Here is a 22276-nt window from a genome sequence, read left to right on the forward strand (position 1 = left end):
AAAAAGACATTAAATATGGGCATTATAAGGGAATAAAGTAGACAGTAGGATAGACACAAATCAACAGTCAATATTAAAAGTTTGAAGTAATAGGGTTATAATACTCAGTATCAGACCACTGATTCTTTAAATTCAGCCTGTCAGTCAAGATCAGTCGATGGAGGTGTGTGTGTGTGTGTGTGTGTGTGTGTGTGTGTGTGTGTGTGTGTTTGAAGAAGCCATGAAGTAAGCCTGAACAGATAGGTTCCCGACCAGGCTAACAGCCAGGATTTATTAATCCTGCTGCCTTTTCTGTTTACTCAGCAGTGCTTTTACCTTATTGTTATCAGCCTGCATTAAAATACAACAGGTGCACATTGCTGTTCAGTTAACTACTATTTAACGTTGTGACCATTATTTTTTATAATTGTTCATGTGACATTGTTACTGTTATATTGCTGTATGAAGACTGCTGTTCATATTGTTGTTAGAAGTTTGATGAATATATTATGACAGTTGTTGAGATAATTAGAAAAGGCTGATAAAATTTCAAACGTGTTTTAAATGAAGTCTGTTACTAAGGGCAATATATAAAGTGCTGTACACATGTGATTCTATAGTGGACCAATGCACCTTGAATTATTTTAGTTGATTAATCTTTTTTTAATTCTTTAAGAATAAGGATCATGTTTGTGCTGCTTCCATGTGCATGGTATTTGGCATTCTTGGCACACAATTTGTGTTGTCCAGTAAACTGGGACTATAATTTGAGAGGATTGTACAATTTAAAGAACATATCCTAATTGTACAATCCTCCCAAATTACAGTCTTAGTTCACTGAACCAGTAACTATCTAGTGATGTAGGCTACTGTACATTCATGTATTCAACAGGTAGAGGACACCTCAATGGTTTTTGACCGATAAATATCACTCTGTTACAGTCATTGTTTATGGAATTTATCACTTAATTATCTTTATAGTTTCTAGATTTTAGAGTCCAATTTCATCAGTCTCTCTTTTCTATGTCCATATATACCAGGGAGCAAAGCATATAATGTGTAAAGAAGGAAACTCTATAAAAAAAAAAAAAAAAATGTTTTAAAAACGCGAGAAAAAACGTGGCAGATAATAGCGGACCGACTGAATGATAGTCTAAAAATATACATTTATGAACTACTGCTCTTAAGTGAAAGCATTCAATGAGTCACATATTATTTGCAAAAACGAACTTTACTGTCTATGTGTTTGAGCCGTTAAACAGGCAGAAACTGGAGTGTCGGTGAGTCGACGGCGCCATCTTGTGTCCAGACGCGGTGATGTGGCTGTGGCTGTGGGAGGAGATTAAAGCTCCACACGGTGAGGCTGAACTTTGGAATCTCAGCTGTAAGTCTGTGTGTGTTGTTGCAGAGTTGTTTGATTCACACAGATTCAGTCACAGCTTGGTTTCCAGACTCTGAGACAACTTCAACGAAACCAACCGACAAGACGTTAAACCTGGAGACAACAGCTTAACGTTAGGTATGTTCTCGCTGAACAGGTATTGGTTCACACACATAAGTTAGGCTAAGTAAAACTGGTGCAACTTTGGAGGTATGAAATGAGACGTGTTACATGTGGAATTTGAGCTTATATATCTAATGTGAGTAGCCTACAGAGGTCCACATAATGAAATTTTTTTTAGCCGTTTGTCTCACAGTAGAAGCAACTTTCTGTCTCTGTAAATGATTGATTCTTCTGTTGTGTTGAAGGTCCCAACGTTATCAGTGTAACGTTAGAATGTATGTAACTAAGTACATTTACTCAAGTAACGGAAAGTGGTATTCAGACCCTTTAGTGAAGTTAAAGTACTAATACCTCCCTCTAAAAAAATACTCTGTTACAAGTAAAAATCCTGCATTGAAAAGTATGTAGCCTAAGTATTATCAGGAAAATGTACTTAAGTATTCAAAGTAAAAGTACTTAATACAGAAAAATTTCCTCTCTTTGTTTTGTATGCAAACCTTAATCTGTAAAGTAGCCCAACATAAGCTTTCAAATAACTGGAGTGGAGAAAAAAGAACAATGTATTCCCTCTGAGATGTAGTGGAGTAAAAGTATAAAGTGGCATGTGGAGAAAGGAATTTCCTGCAAGAGGACCCCCACATTTTGAGTGTCAAGCCATTGTCAAATGAGTTGCTAAAAAACTCATTTAGACTATCGGCTCCACCAAACTCTCTCTGTATTTCTCAGTATGGCTGTGTTCAGAAACTAGTCTTATCCAGCGAACTGTGTGGAGGAGGGGTGGTGGGTGGGGTGCGCCATCAAGGAGGGCTTCGCAGAACTCCGCAACAACCTTCAGTGGTTAAAACCTGGGCCAGGCGGAGACGTTGGTATTTAGACCACCATGACGTGGCCCTATAGCTGAACTCTCTCTCAATAAGTTTATCACTCTGCCCTAAGATTTATATTTGGTGATGGATTTAGTACCCACCACTGTCTCCATCAAAATGTAGGCTGGACTTTCTTGGCTCTAAGAAGGGAGCAACACTGCATTCTATTTATCTACAAAGCCTTGCTTAAAAAATTGCCTGTATACTTATACTCGCACTAGTGACTCCTTGGTCCCAGGGGCGGATCTAGAAAAATATTTATGGGGTGGCAAGAGGGGGGCAGGAATTTTTGAGGAGTGGCAACATATGGCAGACGTATATATACTGAATTTTATCACGGTTTGATGAGAAATAGTATCTACACACTACAAAAGGGCACAGGCTGCCATTTACCAATTCATACAGACAAACTTAATCTCATCCAATCAATATCTTGCATTTGAGGCTTCATGTTGAACAGTTCATATTAGGAATAAGTGACCATACAATGTGATCTCACTTAATAGGAGATAGAATTATGATAGAAGTAAGGGGCATTATCACAGGAAAGGCATTAAGGTAAGACACAGGTGATGAGTGGCAGATGTGTGAGAGGGGAAGCAAACAGTTTTGGACTGTGTGAGAGAGGCAGCGCTGCAGGCAGCATTTGTACAAGATTAGGAACTGTCATTGATTAGTTATAACCATCAGACTGTGTTAACACACACTAACATTTTAGCCTGGGAGAGTATTTTTAGGTTCATTTGTTTAATTTAATTTGAGCAATAGATCTAAAATACATTCTACACAAAATATAAAAACTCATCTCCCCATCTCACACTTTCACACTGACAACTTTCCCTAATTATTCATATTTAAGCAAACATGAATTTTTATATTTATTTAATGTCTAAGCAATGTCTCTTAAATTTTATAAAAATGTCCGTCTTTGTCATTTGTTGTTCTTATTCATATGTAACTTAGTATATATGCAGCAACAGTTTCCATACCATGTGGACCAGCTCGACTGGAGATCGTTGGTGATGGCCCAGGCACTCTCCTTTCCCTTTCACTGTCTGAGCACGTTATCTTGTCTCTTGCTTTCTCCCTCCTCATCTTGGTGATGCTCTCCCTCCATATCTTCACCGCTGTGGTGTTCTCCACCTCCTCCTGTCCCTGGTCGCCTTGGCCTTGTATTCTATCTCTGTCACGTTTCTGTTGCCCTTTTGTCTCCACCTTGTCTTCGTCTTCTCTCTCTCCTTCCACCTCTTCTCTCTCTCCTTCCACCTCTTTTCTCTCTCCTTCCACCTCTTTTCTCTCTCCTTCCACCTCATATTACTCATATATACATTTTGTAGCCTACTTTACACAGAACAAACGTCAGACCTAAGTAACATTATATGTAGGCTATGGGTAGCAAAATAACGTTCTTCAACCTGATTTTATCATCTCAAAATCAGCATCGCAACTATGCTAGCACTGTGCTTTTGTTATAATTTCATTTCTTGATAGATAGTTAATCCGTTTTGACCTCTTTCCTCCTGTGTCTCCCTTCCTCACGACTCCTGGCTCCCTCGCTTCGCGCCGCTCAGTTTTCCAAACAAATCAGGCTCTTGCCGCTCTGGCGTCATCTCGTGCTGCATTCACTGCAGTCGGACATTGGAGATTCACGCTCATAAATTGTCAAATCGGCCATAACTTTTAATTCGTTGCTGCCAACTGGGGTGGCAGCAAGGGTGGCAAGGCTTTCTTTTAGGGTGGCATTTGCCACCCTATGCCACCCCGGTAGATCCGCCCCTGCTTGGTCCTAAATATTCCATTTGTTAGGACATAATTAGGCAAAACTGCATTTGAATATTATGCCCCATATAAATGGAATAACCTGCAGTTTCTAATGAAATTGAATTTAATCACTTTAAATGTCTTCTTTATGAAGCCATGTATCCTGAATGTACATGTGCATTTTGAGTTTAACATTATGTAACTGTTTTATGTGTGTAATATGTATTGCAACTGTATAGTGTGTATATTAATTGCTATGTTTGGTGGTTTTGTATGTGTTGTAATTTTGCATGGCAATGTAATCAGGGCGTGATTGGAAAATCACCTTACTGTCCAATAATACTCACAGACAAGGAAGGAAAGTATTTTAGTGAAGCAGAGGGACCTAACAACAGTAATCAGTAACCTGCATCAGATCAGGATGTGGATAATGAACGCAAGTCCAATAAAAATACACAACAGTAAATTAACCTTTAACGTGGTTTATGCCTCTGTTTAAAATCTACGCCGTGGCCACGTACGTGTAGACATGGACCCTACGCCGTAGCCTGACGTGCACCTCTTGAAAAATGTAACTACACGTCGCGGAGACGCACGTCGCTCGGCCGTGGCTTGGTAGTGTTGCATTTCCTCCGACTCATTTCCTGGTTCTCCTTCTCCATAAACAACATGAAATCAAGGAGAGGGTTAACTTTTCCTGCTACAGATTTCCCACGTGGTCAGAAAGAACAGGGGAGACACTTTGTTTCTCTCACTATGACTAGAGTCGCTACTCGCTCCGAAGCTAATCAACCTCACTCTCTCACTTGCTCTACCACACACACACATATGCACACATGCCGGCTCTGCTGTTAGATCGACGCGCACACCAACGCACGCAAGTATAGACTTCAGGCCATTTACGTAGGCTACTGCGAAAGCTCTGCGTGGAGCCTCTGCTTTCCTTGAGAACGAGGTGGCTAACCACTAGCGCTGCTGCTAGCACTGCTGCTAGCGCCACTAGCGGTTAGCCACCTCCTTCTCAATGGCAAAACACTGCTACAACACACACAAGTTCACCCTAATCTACAAAAGAAAGTATAGATAAAGTATAAATGTATAGAACTACTTACATGTCCCTGTTCTGCAGGTATTCCAAGCAGAGTTGGAAGTGCGCCCTCGTTTAGAAGAAGTCTCCCAGCTAATCATGCCTTGTACTGACCAAAGTTGGAGAAACAGCTAGCTGATGTGCTATTAGCTAAAGTGGTTAGCACACACCAAATGTTTTGGCCGATGACATAGATAGCCGTGCCGATTTTGAACAGCTCACCCGGAGACTGAAGGCAGGACACATTCAGAAAACCATATCTCACTCAAAACACCATGGATGTTTTTCTTTCAAAGTTTGTATGCGTGTGGAAGCACCAGAGACACAATAACACCCCAAATCCCAGAAAAAGTGATTTTTTTTTCATAATATGGGCACTTTAAAATAGACTTGAAGTAATGCAGACCTTTTCTGTTAAAGTTTGATTGGGTCTCAGTTTGCTTCAAATAAAGTGCTAGTCAGATTGTCTAAAAGCACCATAACAAATAAGTTTTGGCAGTACATCAATCTCACCCACTTTATAAAGTGATTATCCAGGTACATAGAACAGGAGGGGTTTAAACTCTTCTTGCAAGCTCTTTTTTCTTCTTCTACCAATCAACCGAGCTCTTGTGTGATGGCTGCAGGTTAACCCCGGGTTACATTGAAACAACTCATTTATATTTCCCATCACAGTCTCTGCCCTAAAATTTGTATATTTATATGGATATTTCAATTTGTTGTGAATTAAGAATTGTACAGCTAAATGAAAAACGCCAAACAACATACATGAAGCCACACAAATTGTGTTTTTTGCACTCTATGTATATAATTTATGGACCCATTTTGGCAATTAAATGTGGAGAAAACCCTATTTTACATTTATTTAGCTGATGCTTTTATCCAAAGCCACCTACATTTTACCATATGGATACAACCCAAAAATTGCAAGAATCCTACATCAAAAACTACATCAACTTCATAACGTATGCTGAACTGCTTCAAGTGCTGCATTTAGAGACAATAGGATAATCCACCATCTGCCATTATTAGGAAGGTATCCGTCCAGTCCGAGAGTTTTGGTTTCATTGTTTGGTCATATCTGTCTCAGGTAGTTTCATGCCGGTTCAGGATGGACAGGAAGCAGTGTTGTGTGAAGCTGTCGGTCCAGCCGTCCAGAGGGCTCATGGATGAGAAGTTTATCATCCTGGTCCAGAACGTCTTCCCTGGTTTCCAGCTGACGCTCCACGCCCTCTACAAGTGTGACGACGGACACAGCTGGGAGGCGTTCGCTCACTACACCGCCAGCGCCATCGGGACTGTGAATGGTTACGTCTTATAATGCTTAAGGCCCATCCACACCAAGAACGATAACTATAACCATAACTATAACGATGTGAGCATCCACAATGCTGAGCGATAACGTTCTGCAGACATCGACGTCAAGCACACACTGCACGCTCCAGCTGATAATTACAGGAATGTCTGTAGTAATATCCTACGTATTTGTGAATTCGGGTACATTTTATGAACCAAAAAACTCTGAGCGGCGGTCCCCGTGGCACCGACACCGCTGCCTTCTCCAGGAAAGAGCGGCGCACACACAGAGCTCCATAGAGCCGGGGGGATGAGACCGGGCTGGCGGTGTCAGATCTGTGCAGAGCATCGGAACAAAAACACAGACAGTATGATAATCACATCTAAAACACAAGATTCACTCTCTGTGGTTTCTCTGACACGAGAAATACTTTTAAAGAACTGATCTTTAAAAAAAACAAAAATACACAGAGCTAAAGGATCGTAGCCGACCACCTGTGTGAAACACATCTCTCTCTTCTGTAAACTCAGATGGATTTTGATTGGCTGCCAGTGTTTCTATCGTTCATCAAATGGCTCTGAAAGGGATCCCAGCGATATCGTTTTCCACTGTCACTGTCGTTATAGTTGTGGTGTGGACTCCGCCATCCACTTGAGTTAGAGCGATTTTTAAAACTATAGATCTATAGTTATCGTTATAGTTATCGTTCTTGGTGTGGACGGCCCTTTAGACCTCGAAAATTCAGAAAAGGGAAATCAGAAATGTTTGCAGGCATCATAAAAGTTTGTGAATAGCAGCAATCCACATTTTGTTACAAAATGATGGAATTGATTTGAAAGAATGAATATCCAAATAAGAAATTATTTTTCGTGCCTTTTACACTACAGTTTCAGAGGATCCCAGTCTGGGCGGGACATATTCTGGGGTTGAACCGATGGGTCTTCTGTGGAGCCTCAGACCAGTTCCAGGCAGCAAACCTTGGCTCAGGTAGGTCAATAAGATGATAGCAATGAATACTGAATCAGTGTCAGAATCGCCTCTTTCCCATCATCCCTCAGGATGAGGAAGATGAACGTCCAGACTCCCATGGTGGTCACAATCTCGGTGTACCCGGGCCACCAGACCGAGGGCTTCCTGGATCAGGTGTCATTGGCCGGTGTGGTGGTGGAGCGCTGGTACATGGCACCTGGTGTCCGCAGGATCCCGATTACAGAGGCCGGACTCACTGCGACCCTCTTCCTGCCCCCAGGTAGGACCAGGGGAGAGTCGGGAGGGATGTTTCTGGATGGAGCTCAGGTGTGACATTAGGCTTGTTCACGATGAGCCAGGCCTGCGCAGAGTCGATCACCGGCGATCACCGCCCAATGCATGCTGGTTAGATTTGTGTCCGACTTTATCCCATCTTGCTCTGATGTCATGCACACGTGGGCAGCGTTAACCTCACAAGATCAGAGAGTCAGAGAGACTAAATCCGTTCAGATTAGGGATCATCTACAGTCTTTTGTTAACAGAAATCAGAAAGCCTTTATTGTCATTGCATAGGAATACAACTAAATTAGTTGTAACACTCAGGTGATGCATTCCAACATAAAAAACATAACACAAGACAAAGGACAACATCAGCAACAGATCACATGTACATTACATTACATGTCATTTAGCTGACGCTTTTATCCAAAGCGGCTTACAATTAAGTGCTTTCAACCCTGAATGTTTATCCGAGGTGTAGCCAGAAGAGATGTGTTTTTAGCCTTCGCCGGAAGATGCGTAGTCTTTCGGCCATCCTGATGTCAATAGGGAGCTCATTCCACCATTTAGGAGCCAGGACAGCAAACTGTCGGGATTTCGTTGCGTGATTAGTTCTCCCTCACTGTGAGGGGGCAGCAAGCAGGTTGGCTGATGCAGAGCAGAGTGGGCGGGTTGGGGTATATGGTTGGGGCTGATCCGTTCGTGGCCCTGTATGTAAGTACTAGTGTCTTGAAGCAGATGCAGGCAGCAATTGGTAACCAGTGAAGAGAGCGGAGGAGCGGTGTAGTGTGAGAGAACTTGGGGAGGTTGAAGACAAGTCAAGCTGCTGCGTTCTGAATGAGCTGCAGGGGCCGGATGGCACATGCAGGCAGGCCAGCCAGAAGGGAGTTTCAGTAGTCTAGACGTGAGATGACTAGAGCCTGAACCAGAACCTGAGCCGCCTTCTGCTTTAGAAGGGGACGTATCCTTCTGATGTTATGCAGCATGTATCTACACGATCGGGTAGTTGCAGCAATGTTAGCAGTGAAGGAGAGTAGGTCGTCATGTGTCACACCAAGGTTTCTAGCAGTCTTGGTGGGGACTACCACAGAGTTGTCAATTGTTATAGTCAGGTCTTGGGTAGGAGAGCCCTTCCCTGGAAGGAAAAGGAGCTCAGTCTTGTCGAGGTTGAGTTTTAGATGGTGTGTGGACATCCAAGAAGAAATGTCAGTCAGACAGGCCTAGATACGTGCTGCTACTTGAGTTTCAGACTCCGGAAAGGAGAGAATTAGTTGGGTGTCATCTGCGTAGCTGTGTTAAGAAAAGCCGTGCGACTGAATCACAGACCTGAGAGAGTTGGTGTACAGAGAGAAGAGGAGGGGACCCAGGACTGATCCCTGAGGAACCCCAGTTTTAAGTGGGCAAGGTTCTGAGCTAGATCCTCTCCAAGTTACCTGGTAGGTTCGGTCTGTCAGGTAAGATGTGAGCAATGAGAGCACAGAGCCTGAGACACCCAGATCCTGGAGTGTCGAAATGAGGATCTGGTGGTTCACTGAGTCGAAGGCAGCAGAAAGGTCCAGAAGGATGACGACGAAAGGGAGAGAGGTTGCTCTAGCAATGTGAAGCTGTTCAGTGACAGCAAGGAGGGCAGTTTCTGTTGAGTGGCCAGCCTTGAAGCCAGACAGGTGGGGATCAAGAAGGTTGTTCTGGTGGAGATAGGTAGAGAGTTGATTATAAATGGCACGCTCAAGAGTTTTGGATAGAAATGGAAGAAGGGAGACAGGTCTGTAGTTATTTACCAAGTGTTGGTTTTTTGAGTAGTGGGGTCACTCTTGCCTCTTTGAGGGCATCGGGGAAACAGCCAGTTGACAAGGAGATGTTGATGAGATGGGTGAGGAAAGGAAGAAGGTCAGGAGCAATAGACTGGAGAAGGTGAGAAGGGATAGGATCAAGGGGGGCAGGTGGTTGGGCGGGCGGAGGTAATCAAAGTAAGAATTTGATTTGGAGATAGAGGGGTGAAAGAGGGAAGAATACTGGATGTGATGGATGGAAAGATAATTCCAGGAAGTGTGGTGGAGAATGAAGAGCGTATGTCATCTATCCTTTTTACAAAGTAGTTGACAAAGTGGGTTGGTAGGAGGGAAGAGGGAGGAGGTGGACTGGGGGAATCTAGGAGGTTAGAGAAGATGGAAAAAAACTTTTTGAGGTTGGAGAAAGAGGATTCAATTTTGGTTTGATAAAAGGCAGTGTAGAGCATTTTGACAGCTACTCTGTCTTAATAAAAACTTCTGGAGACTGTGTACAAGCCAGTATATGGGTCTGATGACATCTTATTAAATCGGAATCAGACCTAACAGGATGTGAGTGTTTCTGTGATTTCATGTTCGGCCTGAAGGCTGCTGGAAATGGCTGAAAACTGTCCGACTTGACAGCAGATTTTTGTCACAGCCCACTGCTGCTGCCGCCTGCTCTCGTCCACTTTACAGGCGAGGCGTAGCTCATCTCGAACAAGCCTATTCATGTGACATGGATGACCATTAACCATGAAAACTAACCAAGTTCAGCATGAGTTAGTTGTGACTGTTAGAATAAACAAGGGTTCAGGTAGTGAAGCACTGCCAGACCTATCTCCACAGCACTTGGGTTATTGCCGTTGCATTTCTTTAAACCAATCACAATCGTCTTGGGCGGTGCTAAGCTCCGGACGTAGTGACGTGGCTCTGCAAAATAGTTTCTGGTGGAACATTTGCACCCCGCAAAAGAAAACGCCACATACAATATTAACTGTTCACACAATACAGTAACGTGAGCTATTAAAGGAACACGCCAACTTATTGGGACTTTAGCTTAGCCTAGGCTAAGCTACCGGTGGAGCCGTCCGAAAGAGCTACAACGCGCATGGAGATGAGAAGGGTATGTATGGACTTATAAGATGAGAAGGGTATGTATGTCAGCCTATAAGGGTATGTATAGGCTAAGCTAAAGTCCCAATAAGTTGGCGTGTTCCTTTTTAAATTAGCTGGATACATGGTTAAACCTCATAGACCTTTTTCACGGCAGACATGTTGACATGTCATAGTAGGAAAAGCACAGGTGTATTCCAAACCATTAATGATGGCTGCATTCCACTTAGGAGAGGCCCTGGTATTGTGCATGCTGACTCACTGAAATAGCTTCCTGGGACACTTGATGGAATTGAGCCATCATTAAGGTTATCAATTTCAGCTGTGCTTTTCCTACTATGACGAGTCAAAATGTATGCTGTGAAAAAGGTCCATTGTCTCTTACCAATGTATCGCTGTGTGTACTTCGTCCACAGCAATCCCACCAATCAGTCCCAAAACGTCCATAAACATATTCTTTGTAAATCTTTACAATTATTCCCTGAAAGAACCAAGCAGGCCTGCCTTGTTGCACAATCCAGGCTTTATCCTGGTAATGTATTTCCATTGAGCCAGACTAGGGTTAGGTTTATAGGCTTATGTTTCCATCAGATGTAATCCCAGAGAACATGAGAAATGAACAATATCGTCCTGTAAACTGAACTGTTTTTGGTGATTTCATGTCTCTGAAGGACCGGGACCTTTCCCTGGCCTCCTGGACCTGTGGGGGGGTGGAGGGAAGTTGGTGGAGTACCGCTCAGCGCTGCTGGCCTCTCACGGTTTCGCCTCCCTGGCCCTCGACTACCTGACACCAAAAGTCACCATAGAAACTGGGAAGATGGTGGACAACCAGTACTTTGAGGTAAACCCCATGAGTGTCTAGATCACAACACAATCAGCGTTTATTTAAAGATCCCATGGCATGAAAATTTCACTTTGAGTTTTTTTTTTTAACATTAATATGAGTTCCCCCAGCCTGCCTATGGTCCCCCAGTGGCTATAAAAGAGACTTCAGATACAGTATTAGGGGACCACTAAGGTCTATATAAAAGAGACTTCAGATACAGTATTAGGGGACCACTAAGGTCTATATAAAAGATACTTCAGATACAGTATTAGGGGACCACTAAGGTCTATATAAAAGAGACTTCAGATACAGTATTAGGGGACCACTAAGGTCTATATAAAAGAGACTTCAGATACAGTATTAGGGGACCACTAAGGTCTATATAAAAGAGACTTCAGATACAATATTAGGGGACCACTAAGGTCTATATAAAAGAGACTTCAGATACAGTATTAGGGGACCACTAAGGTCTATATAAAAGAGACTTCAGATACAGTATTAGGGGACCACTAAGGTCTATATAAAAGAGACTTCAGATACAGTATTAGGGGACCACTAAGGCCTATATAAAAGAGACTTCAGATACAGTATTAGGGGACCACTAAGGTCTATATAAAAGAGACTTCAGATACAGTATTAGGGGACCACTGAGGCCTATATAAAAGCATCCAAAAAGCATGTCATAGGACCTTTAAAACATCCCAAAACAAGTTAGCAAATAGCCACATCCAGCAGACACAGCTGCAACATGCTATCCTCCCGTTGCAGCCGTGTGTTTGTATCCACCTGATGGACGTAATATTCACTCAAGAGTCTGCACATTTCTGCCAAATCAAAGTTAAAGTATTTATAGTCTATATCCACGATGTTCCACTTCTGGGATTGCTTCGGTGGCGCAGGAAATTCCGCCAGATGCATGTCGTTTTCGTTTTCTTTGTGGTGGCATTTTAAACTCCGGTGGATTTCTGAGGACTATGGTTAACTGCTCCTCAGATCTCTGCAGGGTAAATCCAGACAGCTAGCTAGACTATCTGTCCAATCTGAGTTTTCTGTTGCACGACTAAAACAACTTTTGAACGTACACGTTCCACCAAAACAACAAACCACCAAGGCTGTTTTGCAGCGGCTCCTTGCAGGGCTTAGTACCGACCATGCCGATTGTGATTGGTTTAAAGGAATGCCAATAAACCAGAGCACGTTTTTCTCCCAGCTGGAATGCTGTGTGGACTAGCCAGACCCTCCTCCGCAGGGCCTTGGAGGATTGTCTGGCGATGCGAGACTAAAGTATTTACAGCCTTTCCTGATCCTCTGAGGCCCAGTGTTTGGCTAAGCAGCAACACGTTTCAACTCTAACCACAGTCCTTGGCTCTGAAGAGTATATCTTCAGATCCAAGGACTTTAATGAAAAAAATATTGCTGCTTGTGTTGCCTTAAAGTCTTTGCTGCAGACACCAGCGTGTGTGTTATCTGTGTGTTTATGTGGCAGTAAACCCATAAGAAACTGGTTCAGAGGTTAATTTACCTTTACAGACTAGAGTGGCGAAATTAAGTTTTTAAAGAGTTTTTCTTGGTGTAAAATAAATCTGATATCACACTAGTATTATTATTATTACATCTGTACTTCATATAATAAAACATTCATATAATGTCAAAAAATGTAGAACAGGGCCTGACCCCTCCAAGGCTTTGTTGAAAATCCATAAAATCTTAAAATTAACGATTAACCTCAATGGTGTAACATAGTCATAACTGTTAACCAGGTTAGGCAGCAGCAGCAGTTTTGATTGGCTGGAGGCAGGAGAGGTTTTGGACTTTGTCTCTGAACAGAGAGGACACTATTGTCCAGCTGTGTCAGTTAAAGTTAATTTTACTCATACAGCCAAAAATCACCATTCAAAAATTTGCCTCAGAGGGCTTGACACCCTCAATCATTAGACCCTCAATTCAGATAAAGAAAAACCCCACAGACAAAATAGAGAAAAAACTTCATGAAAAACAACACAGGAGGGATTCCTCTTCCAGGACAGGCGTATTTTTTCAAGATTTAAATAAGACAAAGATAACCGAACTGGGAGTTGCTTAAAACATAATTTCACAATTTTAGTCGTCTGAGAGGAAAGCTATGAATCAAAGATTATATGTGTTGCCAATTAAAAAGATTTCAGGTTTGAGTTGGTAGTTAGACGTAGTTAGATGTAGACCGCAAGAAATGTAGAAAGAAGCACAAATAGTGAGGGCAATCTTATCTGACATTCATGTTAAAGGAGAATTCCGGCCAATTTTTACGTTAATCTTGATCGCTATAAATATGCGTGTACTTTCTGACGTGAACTGTATGACGTAGAGTCTTTTGTGAGGTATCGTTGAATTCAGCAGGGAGTTCCCTTTTCATTGGTGACGATTTGCGGTGTCTGAGTGCCGCGCAAATGCATGGTCGCAAGGAGCGGCGACCGCCGGTAACCCCGACGCGCGCAGAGGAGCGAGGGCCCGTCCATCGCTGCTTGCAGCTTTAATTGCATTTTGTGTCTGTTAAGAGGCACAAAGGCACTCTAAATCTTGCCCCGACAACTGCCGTTTTAGCTCAGGGGAAGCTCATGCACGTAGCTGCAGCTACTCCATGTTGCCTTCACTGATTCGGGTCAGGTTTTTTTCAATCGAAAGTACACACATATTTATAGCGATCAAGATTAACGTAAAAATTGGCTGGAATTCTCCTTTAATGTAGAGCATGAAAATCCACTAAAATGTTTAACTGAAACAAATCGCAATTCCATCAACAACGACTGCAGAGGGCCTATAAAGTCCTGGAGCAGCATCCTCAGATCCTCAGCAGCAGGATCGCCATGATCGGTCTTTCCTTCGGCACCTGTATCACCTTTAAAATGGCTGTTTACTCCCAAGTTGCAAAGGTAAGACGGCTATAACTGAAAGTTACTTTACTTTTGGTACTGTTAGATCTTTTTTTTTCCATTAAAATGAATTCAGTTTCTGGTGTCAGCTAATCATCATGTATAAATAATGTATGTCTATTTAAAGTGTGTGTGTGTGTGTGTGTGTTTGTGTGTGCGTTTTGTGTGCGTCGTCTTCCAGCTCAGGTGTATAGTGTGTATTAGTGGGAGTCATGTGCAGCCAATTGACGGATCTGTGGAACAAATAATGAGTTTCTTTAACAAGTAAGTTCATCTGCCTGCAGTGTTGGGAAGGATACTTTCAAAACGTATTCTGTTACAGAATACATAATACATGTCCAAAAATGTAATTTGTAACATATACGTTGACTCAGATTGAGTAACGTATTCTGAATACTTGGATTACTTCCACATTAAATTGCATTTTATTTATTTTAAACAGTCTTTCAACGGCTCTGGGGCTAGTAAATCAGCACGTAGGAGAATGTAAAGTCGCACGTCAACTATAAAATAGCAAGCTGACCAGTAAAACTACAGCAGGCGACTACCCTTGGCTAATAAAAAAAAAATAACTTACTTTAAGATGCTTCTTCAGGTTGGAGGTGGAGTAATTTGGACGCTGAAAGGAGGTTGGTTGCTGGCAAGCAGAGGTTGCACTGCAAAGTGATATTTCATTCTCCCTGTTCTTTTTTTAATGTGAAATGCTGTTTGAATTTCCAAGATAGAAACGCATTCCTGCCCTGGCTCTGTTGTGCCGGTTCCGGCTCCATCTCTATCAGTGAACCCGCAAATAGCTCATTTTTTTTGTTTTCATATTGGGGCTTCTGGGAAATGCACGGCGTTGCCTTAATTTATTCAGAGAGTGAATAAACTCGTGAAACAGAGTATTGTCATGTAATCCATTGATTTCAACAAGGTAACTGTATTCTAAATACCAAATATTTAAATTGTAACTGTAACGGAATACAGTACTCATAATTTGTATTCTCCCCCCAACGCTGTCTGTGTTGCATTCAGGTGCCTGTTTGACAGTCAGCTGACGGGCTCCAGCTCTCAGTTCCTGCCTCGGTCTCAGGACAACAAACTGCAGTTTGAAGTGGAGGCATTAATTCCGTTACTCCCCAACACTGATCTGCCTTTAGTTACTTTAGATTACTTAGATTTTTCCAATTACTTCAAGGACAAATTCGGCGCAAAATGAACTTAGGGGTTAATAACACATGGGTACCGTTCTCTGGGATTTGTTTTCATGCTAATCGAATGTGACCAGTTTTAGCGCAAACCGCTAGTTAGCAGAGGCGGACTTTACCATTAGGCAAAGGTCGGCAATTGCCTTGGGCCCCGAGCTACCTAGGGGCCCCCAAAATGCCCCATTAACTTATGCTTAAGGTTGTTTTTTTTTTACTTTTCGCAAATTATATATTTCTAAAACTCCATTTGCGAAAAATGGCATCAAATCATTAGTTTCGCAGACCGGAGGGGGCCCCCCCACCTCACTACACGATTGGACTATTCCATTATCTCACTTACTGCGCATCTGCGAAAGTGATAAGGCTGTAATGCGCCAAAAAACGGAGAAAAAAAAGTGACAGACAGACAGGGTGCGTGTGTAGAGTAACAGACAGTGTACAGAGTAGAGTAACAATGAAGCCAAACTACCCAAGTGGTGCTGAAAAAAGGAGGAAGCGGGAGGAAAGCAAAACGTTTTTAAAAAAATTGCCGAAGTTAACAAACTTTTTTTGTGATGCCCGCCACTGACAATGACAACAACGCTACAACCCATGCTACAAACACCATCACGACCGTTAGCACTGCTGCTAGCGAGGAAGAGCTACCTGTTGCTGCCGACAGTGCCAGCCGAGGCTGCTCAAGTGATATTGCTGCTAACGTTATGGATATGGAATCAGTGATAGCAAGATTTGCTGAGGCCAAAGTTCGCAAAGTCAGATTATAGCGCTTTAGACATGACAATACAGACACTCACTCACTCACACACAGACATTCTCACACAGACACTCTCACACACAGACACACACACACACAGACACTCTCACACAGACACACTCACTCACACACAAACACTCACCAACTCACTCACTCACACACACACACACACACACACTCTCACACAGACACACTCACACAGACACATTCACTCACACACAGACACTCACACACACACTCACTCACACACACACACACACACACACACACACACACACACACACACACACACACACACACACAGTCTCCTCCCTCTGACACTGTCAGAGGGAGGAGACTGAGAGAAACTCGAGGTTTCTTCTCTCTCATTTCCTCATTCATTCATTCAGTCTGTATCAGGTGCATTTTAATGCAGTTTGTTATCTGCATGAATAAAAACTTAATAAATAAAACTTATTGTTAGGCAGATTATAAAACGTTTTTTTCTCAAACATGTCATGTCCTTTTGTCGACGATCCCGTTGATGAAAAAGCTGTATTACTTCACAGAGAGTTTACGTCGGGAGATGATATTGAGTTCCGACTAAATGTATTTTCATTTCCACATAACCGATTTGAGAGGTATTTTTTTTCACAGTCCATCAGATATGTAGATACCTTATCCATCCTCATATCACTAACATCCACCATCATGGACATGCTTTAACATCCCAGCAGATTCTTTGTGTCGCATTACGTTTTTTGCAAACCGCAGTTTTCTTTATTGGTAATGCGGATCATACTGTAGGCTAATAGTAAAGCCACTGTATGCAGAGCCGTCAGAAAAGTGTGACCCGCTCTGAAACGTTTTTTAAAAGTTTTTTGTATTGTTCCCTGGACACAAACCAGTGAGAGACATTAAAAAGAAATAAATGATTATAAATTATAGTTCTGTTAATGATCATGGTGCTGCAGCCTCAGAATGGGATATATAGTAGTAGGCCTAGCTTACTTTTTCGCCCGTAGGATTGCACCCAAATGAAATTATAGGTGTAATACAATTCCAGTTTTCACTAGTAGGCTAATATTATAAGTTAACTGTGATTAAATATGAAATTAATACACTTTTAATGCTTACGCATTGACTCGAGCAGCAATTTTCTCCCACACCAATTCTCTCTCTTTTGCAGCAGCAGCCGCTGTCTTACTTTAACGAAATACATGTTCAAACTCGCTCTTTGTGCGCATGAGTATTTCCGCCGACCCGTTTGTTTGTGGTTGTTACTATGGTGAATCGTAGAATCATGGCTCCATTCATGCTGCCTTTTTATTGTGGCGGTGCACGCGCGTGAACCTACTCCAAGTTGATTGAACCAACTCATAGCAGCTGTTCTGAAACCGAAAACTCTTCCCATCTCAGGGTAAATCAACTCAGACATCAGGGTTAGACTCAGAGTTTGTTAAACCTTCTACCTGAAACGGACCCCTGAAGTCTAGACATCATTGCTGTGTGAAGACTGCTGAAGAGAAGTTACAAGTAGGACTGTCTTAGAAAAATAAGGATTGACAAAAGGGGGGAAACAAGAGATGTAGAGGGCCCCATGTCTGTGTTTGCCTTGGGCCCCAAAATGACTAAATCCGCCCCTGCTAGTTAGCTTATAATGCTAGTCGTCGGGGCACGCGAAAGTAAAAAGAAATCGCTATTTTTATACCACTAACAAGGCTCAAAATAGCACCACACTTCCACGGTAGAATAATGAGGGTCCCTACATGTAAACCGACGCATTGAGAACTTTGTAAGTGTACAGACAGTTTATTAAAAAGATAGTTTATAACTTTAATAGCATGTATAAGAGAACGCTACTGTCTTTATAAACTATCTTTTACCCGTGCCCCGACGACTACCGTTATAAGCTAATTAGCGGTTTGCGCTAAAACTGGTCACATTCGATTAGCATGAAAACAGATCCCAAAGAACGGTCGACTCGGTACACGTGTTATTAACCCCTGGGTTCATTTTGCGCCGGAATTTTCCTTTAACTACAACTGATCAGAATGAACCTATGATTTTAATGACCCCATGATCTGTCCTCTAACACCACCCTCAGGAAAAACTTCTTTTATTTGTCCAATCAGAAACGCTGAGAAGACTCGCTTCAACAATGAGAACCAGGTGATCTGGCATGATCTGCTGCTGCCCATCCCCACCGACCCCTCACTCAAAGTGGATGTGAGTACCACCGGACAGACTACCTCCTGATACAGTTCATTTTCTATTCTGTCACTGTGTTTTTGGTCTAAAAAGAAAGCGTCTTTTGTCTCTTTATGTTATTTTTTGCCTTTTATTTGATACTACAATATTTTACAGCAGGAACTAAACCGTGAACGTTGCAGCTACCACTTAACCACTCAACTACCAGGGCGCCCCATCATTTCTTTTCGTGTTTTTTTTTTTTTTTTTTACAACCAAACAGGTGAACAACTTGTCCTGTAGCTTCTCTATGGAAGTTATTTGTGAATTTTTGACACTGCAATGTTGGTGATTTTTGCATTCTTTTATTTTCGTTTACGAAAAAAATTAGAAACATAACATAATAATTCTACAGGTGATGGTAGGTGTAAAAACATGTTGAGGTTAAAAAACAAATAATTCTGCTCTGGTCTTTCACAGAGATACATTTGCTTCTCAGTTAAGCCAGTTATTTAATTTGTTTCAAGATACAGAACACATTTGGGAATTGTACGTGTGCACGATCAGAACTTCAGGCTAACTTTTTACATTAGTTGCACCAGCACATCATTCTGGTGCCCCCAAAGATTGATGGAAAGATTTAAAAGAATGATACAATAAATCCAATAAATAAAGAAAAGCTGAAACGCTGCTGCTGCTGTTTGTCTCTGAGCAGGTGGGACAACTCCAGTGTCCTCTGTTGCTGGTTGTAGGTGAGGACGATCAGAACTGGCCCGCCCACGAGTCTGCAATGGACGTGAGTTTACGGACATGATGACACCACACAAATGCTACGGAGCCCTGGAAGTCAAAAAGACTATTTTAGAACTTGCACGTCCGCTTTGAGATTGGCATGGTTTTATTTGAGTTAGCCTAATAGCTGGTTAGATTTGCATTGAGAGATGATTTTATGGAAAGTACCCCATGCCAAACGTGAGGTAAGGTGAAGGGTATGTGATGATGTGGGGCTATTTTAATTCCAAAGGCCAAGGGAACTTTATCAGGATGCATAGTATCCTGGATCCATGAAATAACTGGCCTTTAAAAATAAAAATCTGACTGCCTCTATGGGAATTTAACATAGGGGTGTACTTACTTATGCCCCCTGTATTTTAAGGAAGAACATTTATTTATTTACGATACATTATTCATTCACAAAGAAAATTGATGTCCTTAAGTGTTGGATTTTTCATTTTTTTTTAATTAAGGCATTAAGATCAATTTCCAAAAGATGATTTTTTAATTCCTCTTTTTAGTCAACTTTAGCATGGGTGTATTCACTTATGTTTAGCACTGTAAATGGTGCCTTGCAGTCCGACAGCAACTTCAGTTTTACGATGTAAAAGCAGGTCATGATTCAATTTACTGTTCTGAAAAGGTTCAACAAAGTTAAAGTAAGGGTAAGGGGTTGAAGGTCATCTTGTAGCTGTTCACGAGGCCTTCAGAGAAGCAGGAGACATGGTCTCTGTGCCGTGATGACAGCACTTGGAGAATTAACGTTTGATCCGAATGATTCCACCTCGCAGCGCTACACTTATATTAGAAAAGTAGGCTACTACGTCTTACAAAGTTCTGAAGAAAGAAGAAACGTGTCATGAAGCCATCTGGGCAGTGTTGTAGTCGAGTCACCAACTGTTGAGTCCGAGTCTAGTCTAGAGTCCCCAGTGTTTGAGTCCGAGTCCACGTCCGAGTCATCAAAGAAGAGTCCGAGTCGAGTCACCATTACCTGAGTCTGAGTCGAGTCTCGAGTCCCCAGTGTTCGAGTCCAAGTCAAGTCATCAAAATTGAGTCTGTATTGAATTCCAAGACTGCCTACATTTCTCCACTCTGGCACCTTTAAAGAGCTGATATACTAATAAAAGAGGGTCTACCTTAAACAAAAATGACACCACTGTCACCATTGCAAAGGGAGTTTCTAAACAACTTTTAGCGGTGCTCTTTCCAGCATTGGATGTAAAATCTGTGTAGGTGAACTTCACGATCCAGGGCGCATCTCTCTGCATTTTCCAAACGTGAACATGTAGTAGGGAGCCCGCGAATCATGCACTACAGTTGCATATATCAATATCAATTCCTTTGTTACGAGAGTAGTGAAAGTATGAGCGAGATTGCAGCGTTAAGTGAGTGACGTCAGTGAGTGTGTTGTCAAGCAAGGAGAGCGAGCGGTAGCGGTGTCCGACTGAGAAGCGTATGTGTGGCTGTGAGGAAAAAGCGAGAGAAACAAGAGATCCCAGAGACGCTGTAAAGTGAGTTAACAGTAAAAAGTTTTTACCTCCTGTTTTTCCAGATAAAGGAGATGATGGAGCGGGCGGGGAACAGCCACCTGCTGACTCTCCTGTCGTACCCCAACGCTGGTCACCTGATCGAACCTCCGTTCACGCCCTTCGCCAAAGCCAGCGCCTTCAGAGACATCTCCTCACGTCAGATGCGTAGGTTCACCTTTAGACCGGGAAGCTTCATTTCTGCATCATTCAAAATTAAAGTGCCAAAATCAGGACTTGGTTTTTGACTGCTGTGTCTGTTTCCTGTTGTCTTTACAGTGGTAGCGCTGTGGGGCGGGGAGACGGCGGCACATTCTCGAGCTCAGGAAGACGCCTGGAGGAAGACGCTGGTCTTTCTGAGGGCGAATCTGTACGCCGGCGCAAACACTGATGCGACTTCATTTTCCAACCTGTAACCAAGGTGACAGCTACTGATCAAAGAGTCTCTATATGGGAAGAGCTACTTCAGGAGTCTTTGTTTCAGGGAGTTAAAGTCCCGTTAATTAATCCCCATAGATGATGTAACAGGTTGACAGTTGACAGCTTTAAAGGACATGACATTTTCCTGAGTTAATCATCAATCAAAAGATGAATTACTGCGTTTGAAAATATCATGATGAAGACAAGGCAGCTTGATTTATATAGCACATATCAAACACAAAGGCAATTCAAAGTGCATTACATATTGACAAAGAACACACTAAGTATTTGATCAACTTTGTTTTTCAGACACAAAGTTGAATTAATTAAAACTGATGGCCATAACTTAAACATACAAGTTCATTACATCATCTGGGAGAGTCCTGTGTTTCTGTGTTAAGTACTATTGAGGGTATTGTTGTTTAAAGAAATGGATACAGATTAGGGAAAAACCCTTCCAGATCCAGAACCAGCGGCTGCTCCAACATTCGCTCCCTGCTGCAGCTCACATCCAGTTCAAGACTCTGGTGTTTGCCTATAAGGCATTGAAAGGAACCCCTCCTTCTGGGGCCGGCCCTAGGACTTTGGTGGCCCTGAACAGGATTTTGTTTGTGGTGGCCCCAAAACACTGCCAGCACAACCAAGAAAATATGGAAAAGGCAGGCATAAAGGGAACACTACAAAAGGGTTAGCTATTGTACAAACAGATTACAAGTTCTAATGCAGCTCATTGGAAAAAGTCAAAACCTTTCAGTCAAGGCTACACAACAACAAATGACATACTGTATTCAATTCACAAACAAAAAGAGTAAAACTGAAATACATACAGGTAATATATTACCCCCCCCCCAAAAAAAGAAAGAAAGTTAAATACATACAATTTAATGTTGAACACTTCACAAATATGTGGTCATTCATGTGTAATTACTTCCACCAACTAATCAAAGTATTCTCGTACGCGTAGAATCAGCCATTCAGAATCATTCAGAATACATTGGAGCAACTCGCTCGTATGTATTCTACCATGTTGCGCTTCCTTCTTTAAAATACGTTAGCCAAAGAGGGACATCCCTTCGCGTTTCGC

The 22276-nt window shown here is 42.3% G+C and overlaps 1 protein-coding gene across 8 annotated transcripts; it reads left to right on the plus strand.

Annotated features, from left to right (window-relative positions):
- The first annotated feature begins 1255 nt into the window (after window positions 1–1255).
- Window positions 1256–22088, plus strand: LOC116036283 (peroxisomal succinyl-coenzyme A thioesterase-like). Of its 8 annotated transcripts, none has more exons than XM_036003150.1 (11): window positions 1256–1504; window positions 6303–6504; window positions 7382–7481; window positions 7553–7743; window positions 11296–11465; window positions 14240–14359; window positions 14541–14623; window positions 18418–18511; window positions 19188–19268; window positions 20799–20940; window positions 21052–22088. In XM_036003150.1, exons 2-11 carry the CDS (start codon window positions 6309–6311, stop codon window positions 21186–21188), a joined length of 1314 nt encoding a protein of 437 aa, XP_035859043.1. In that variant the 5' UTR covers window positions 1256–1504; window positions 6303–6308; the 3' UTR covers window positions 21189–22088. The 8 variants fall into 8 exon arrangements, with proteins under 8 accessions (XP_035859043.1, XP_031135645.1, XP_031135640.1 ...); XM_031279785.2 differs by having other exon boundaries at window positions 1271–1336; window positions 6288–6504; window positions 21052–21282; XM_031279780.2 differs by having other exon boundaries at window positions 1354–1498; window positions 6288–6504; window positions 21052–21282.
- Window positions 22089–22276: the final 188 nt, after the last annotated feature.

This window comes from Sander lucioperca, chromosome 7, assembly GCF_008315115.2.
Source record: "Sander lucioperca isolate FBNREF2018 chromosome 7, SLUC_FBN_1.2, whole genome shotgun sequence".
In the NCBI taxonomy this organism is placed as follows: domain Eukaryota; kingdom Metazoa; phylum Chordata; class Actinopteri; order Perciformes; family Percidae; genus Sander; species Sander lucioperca.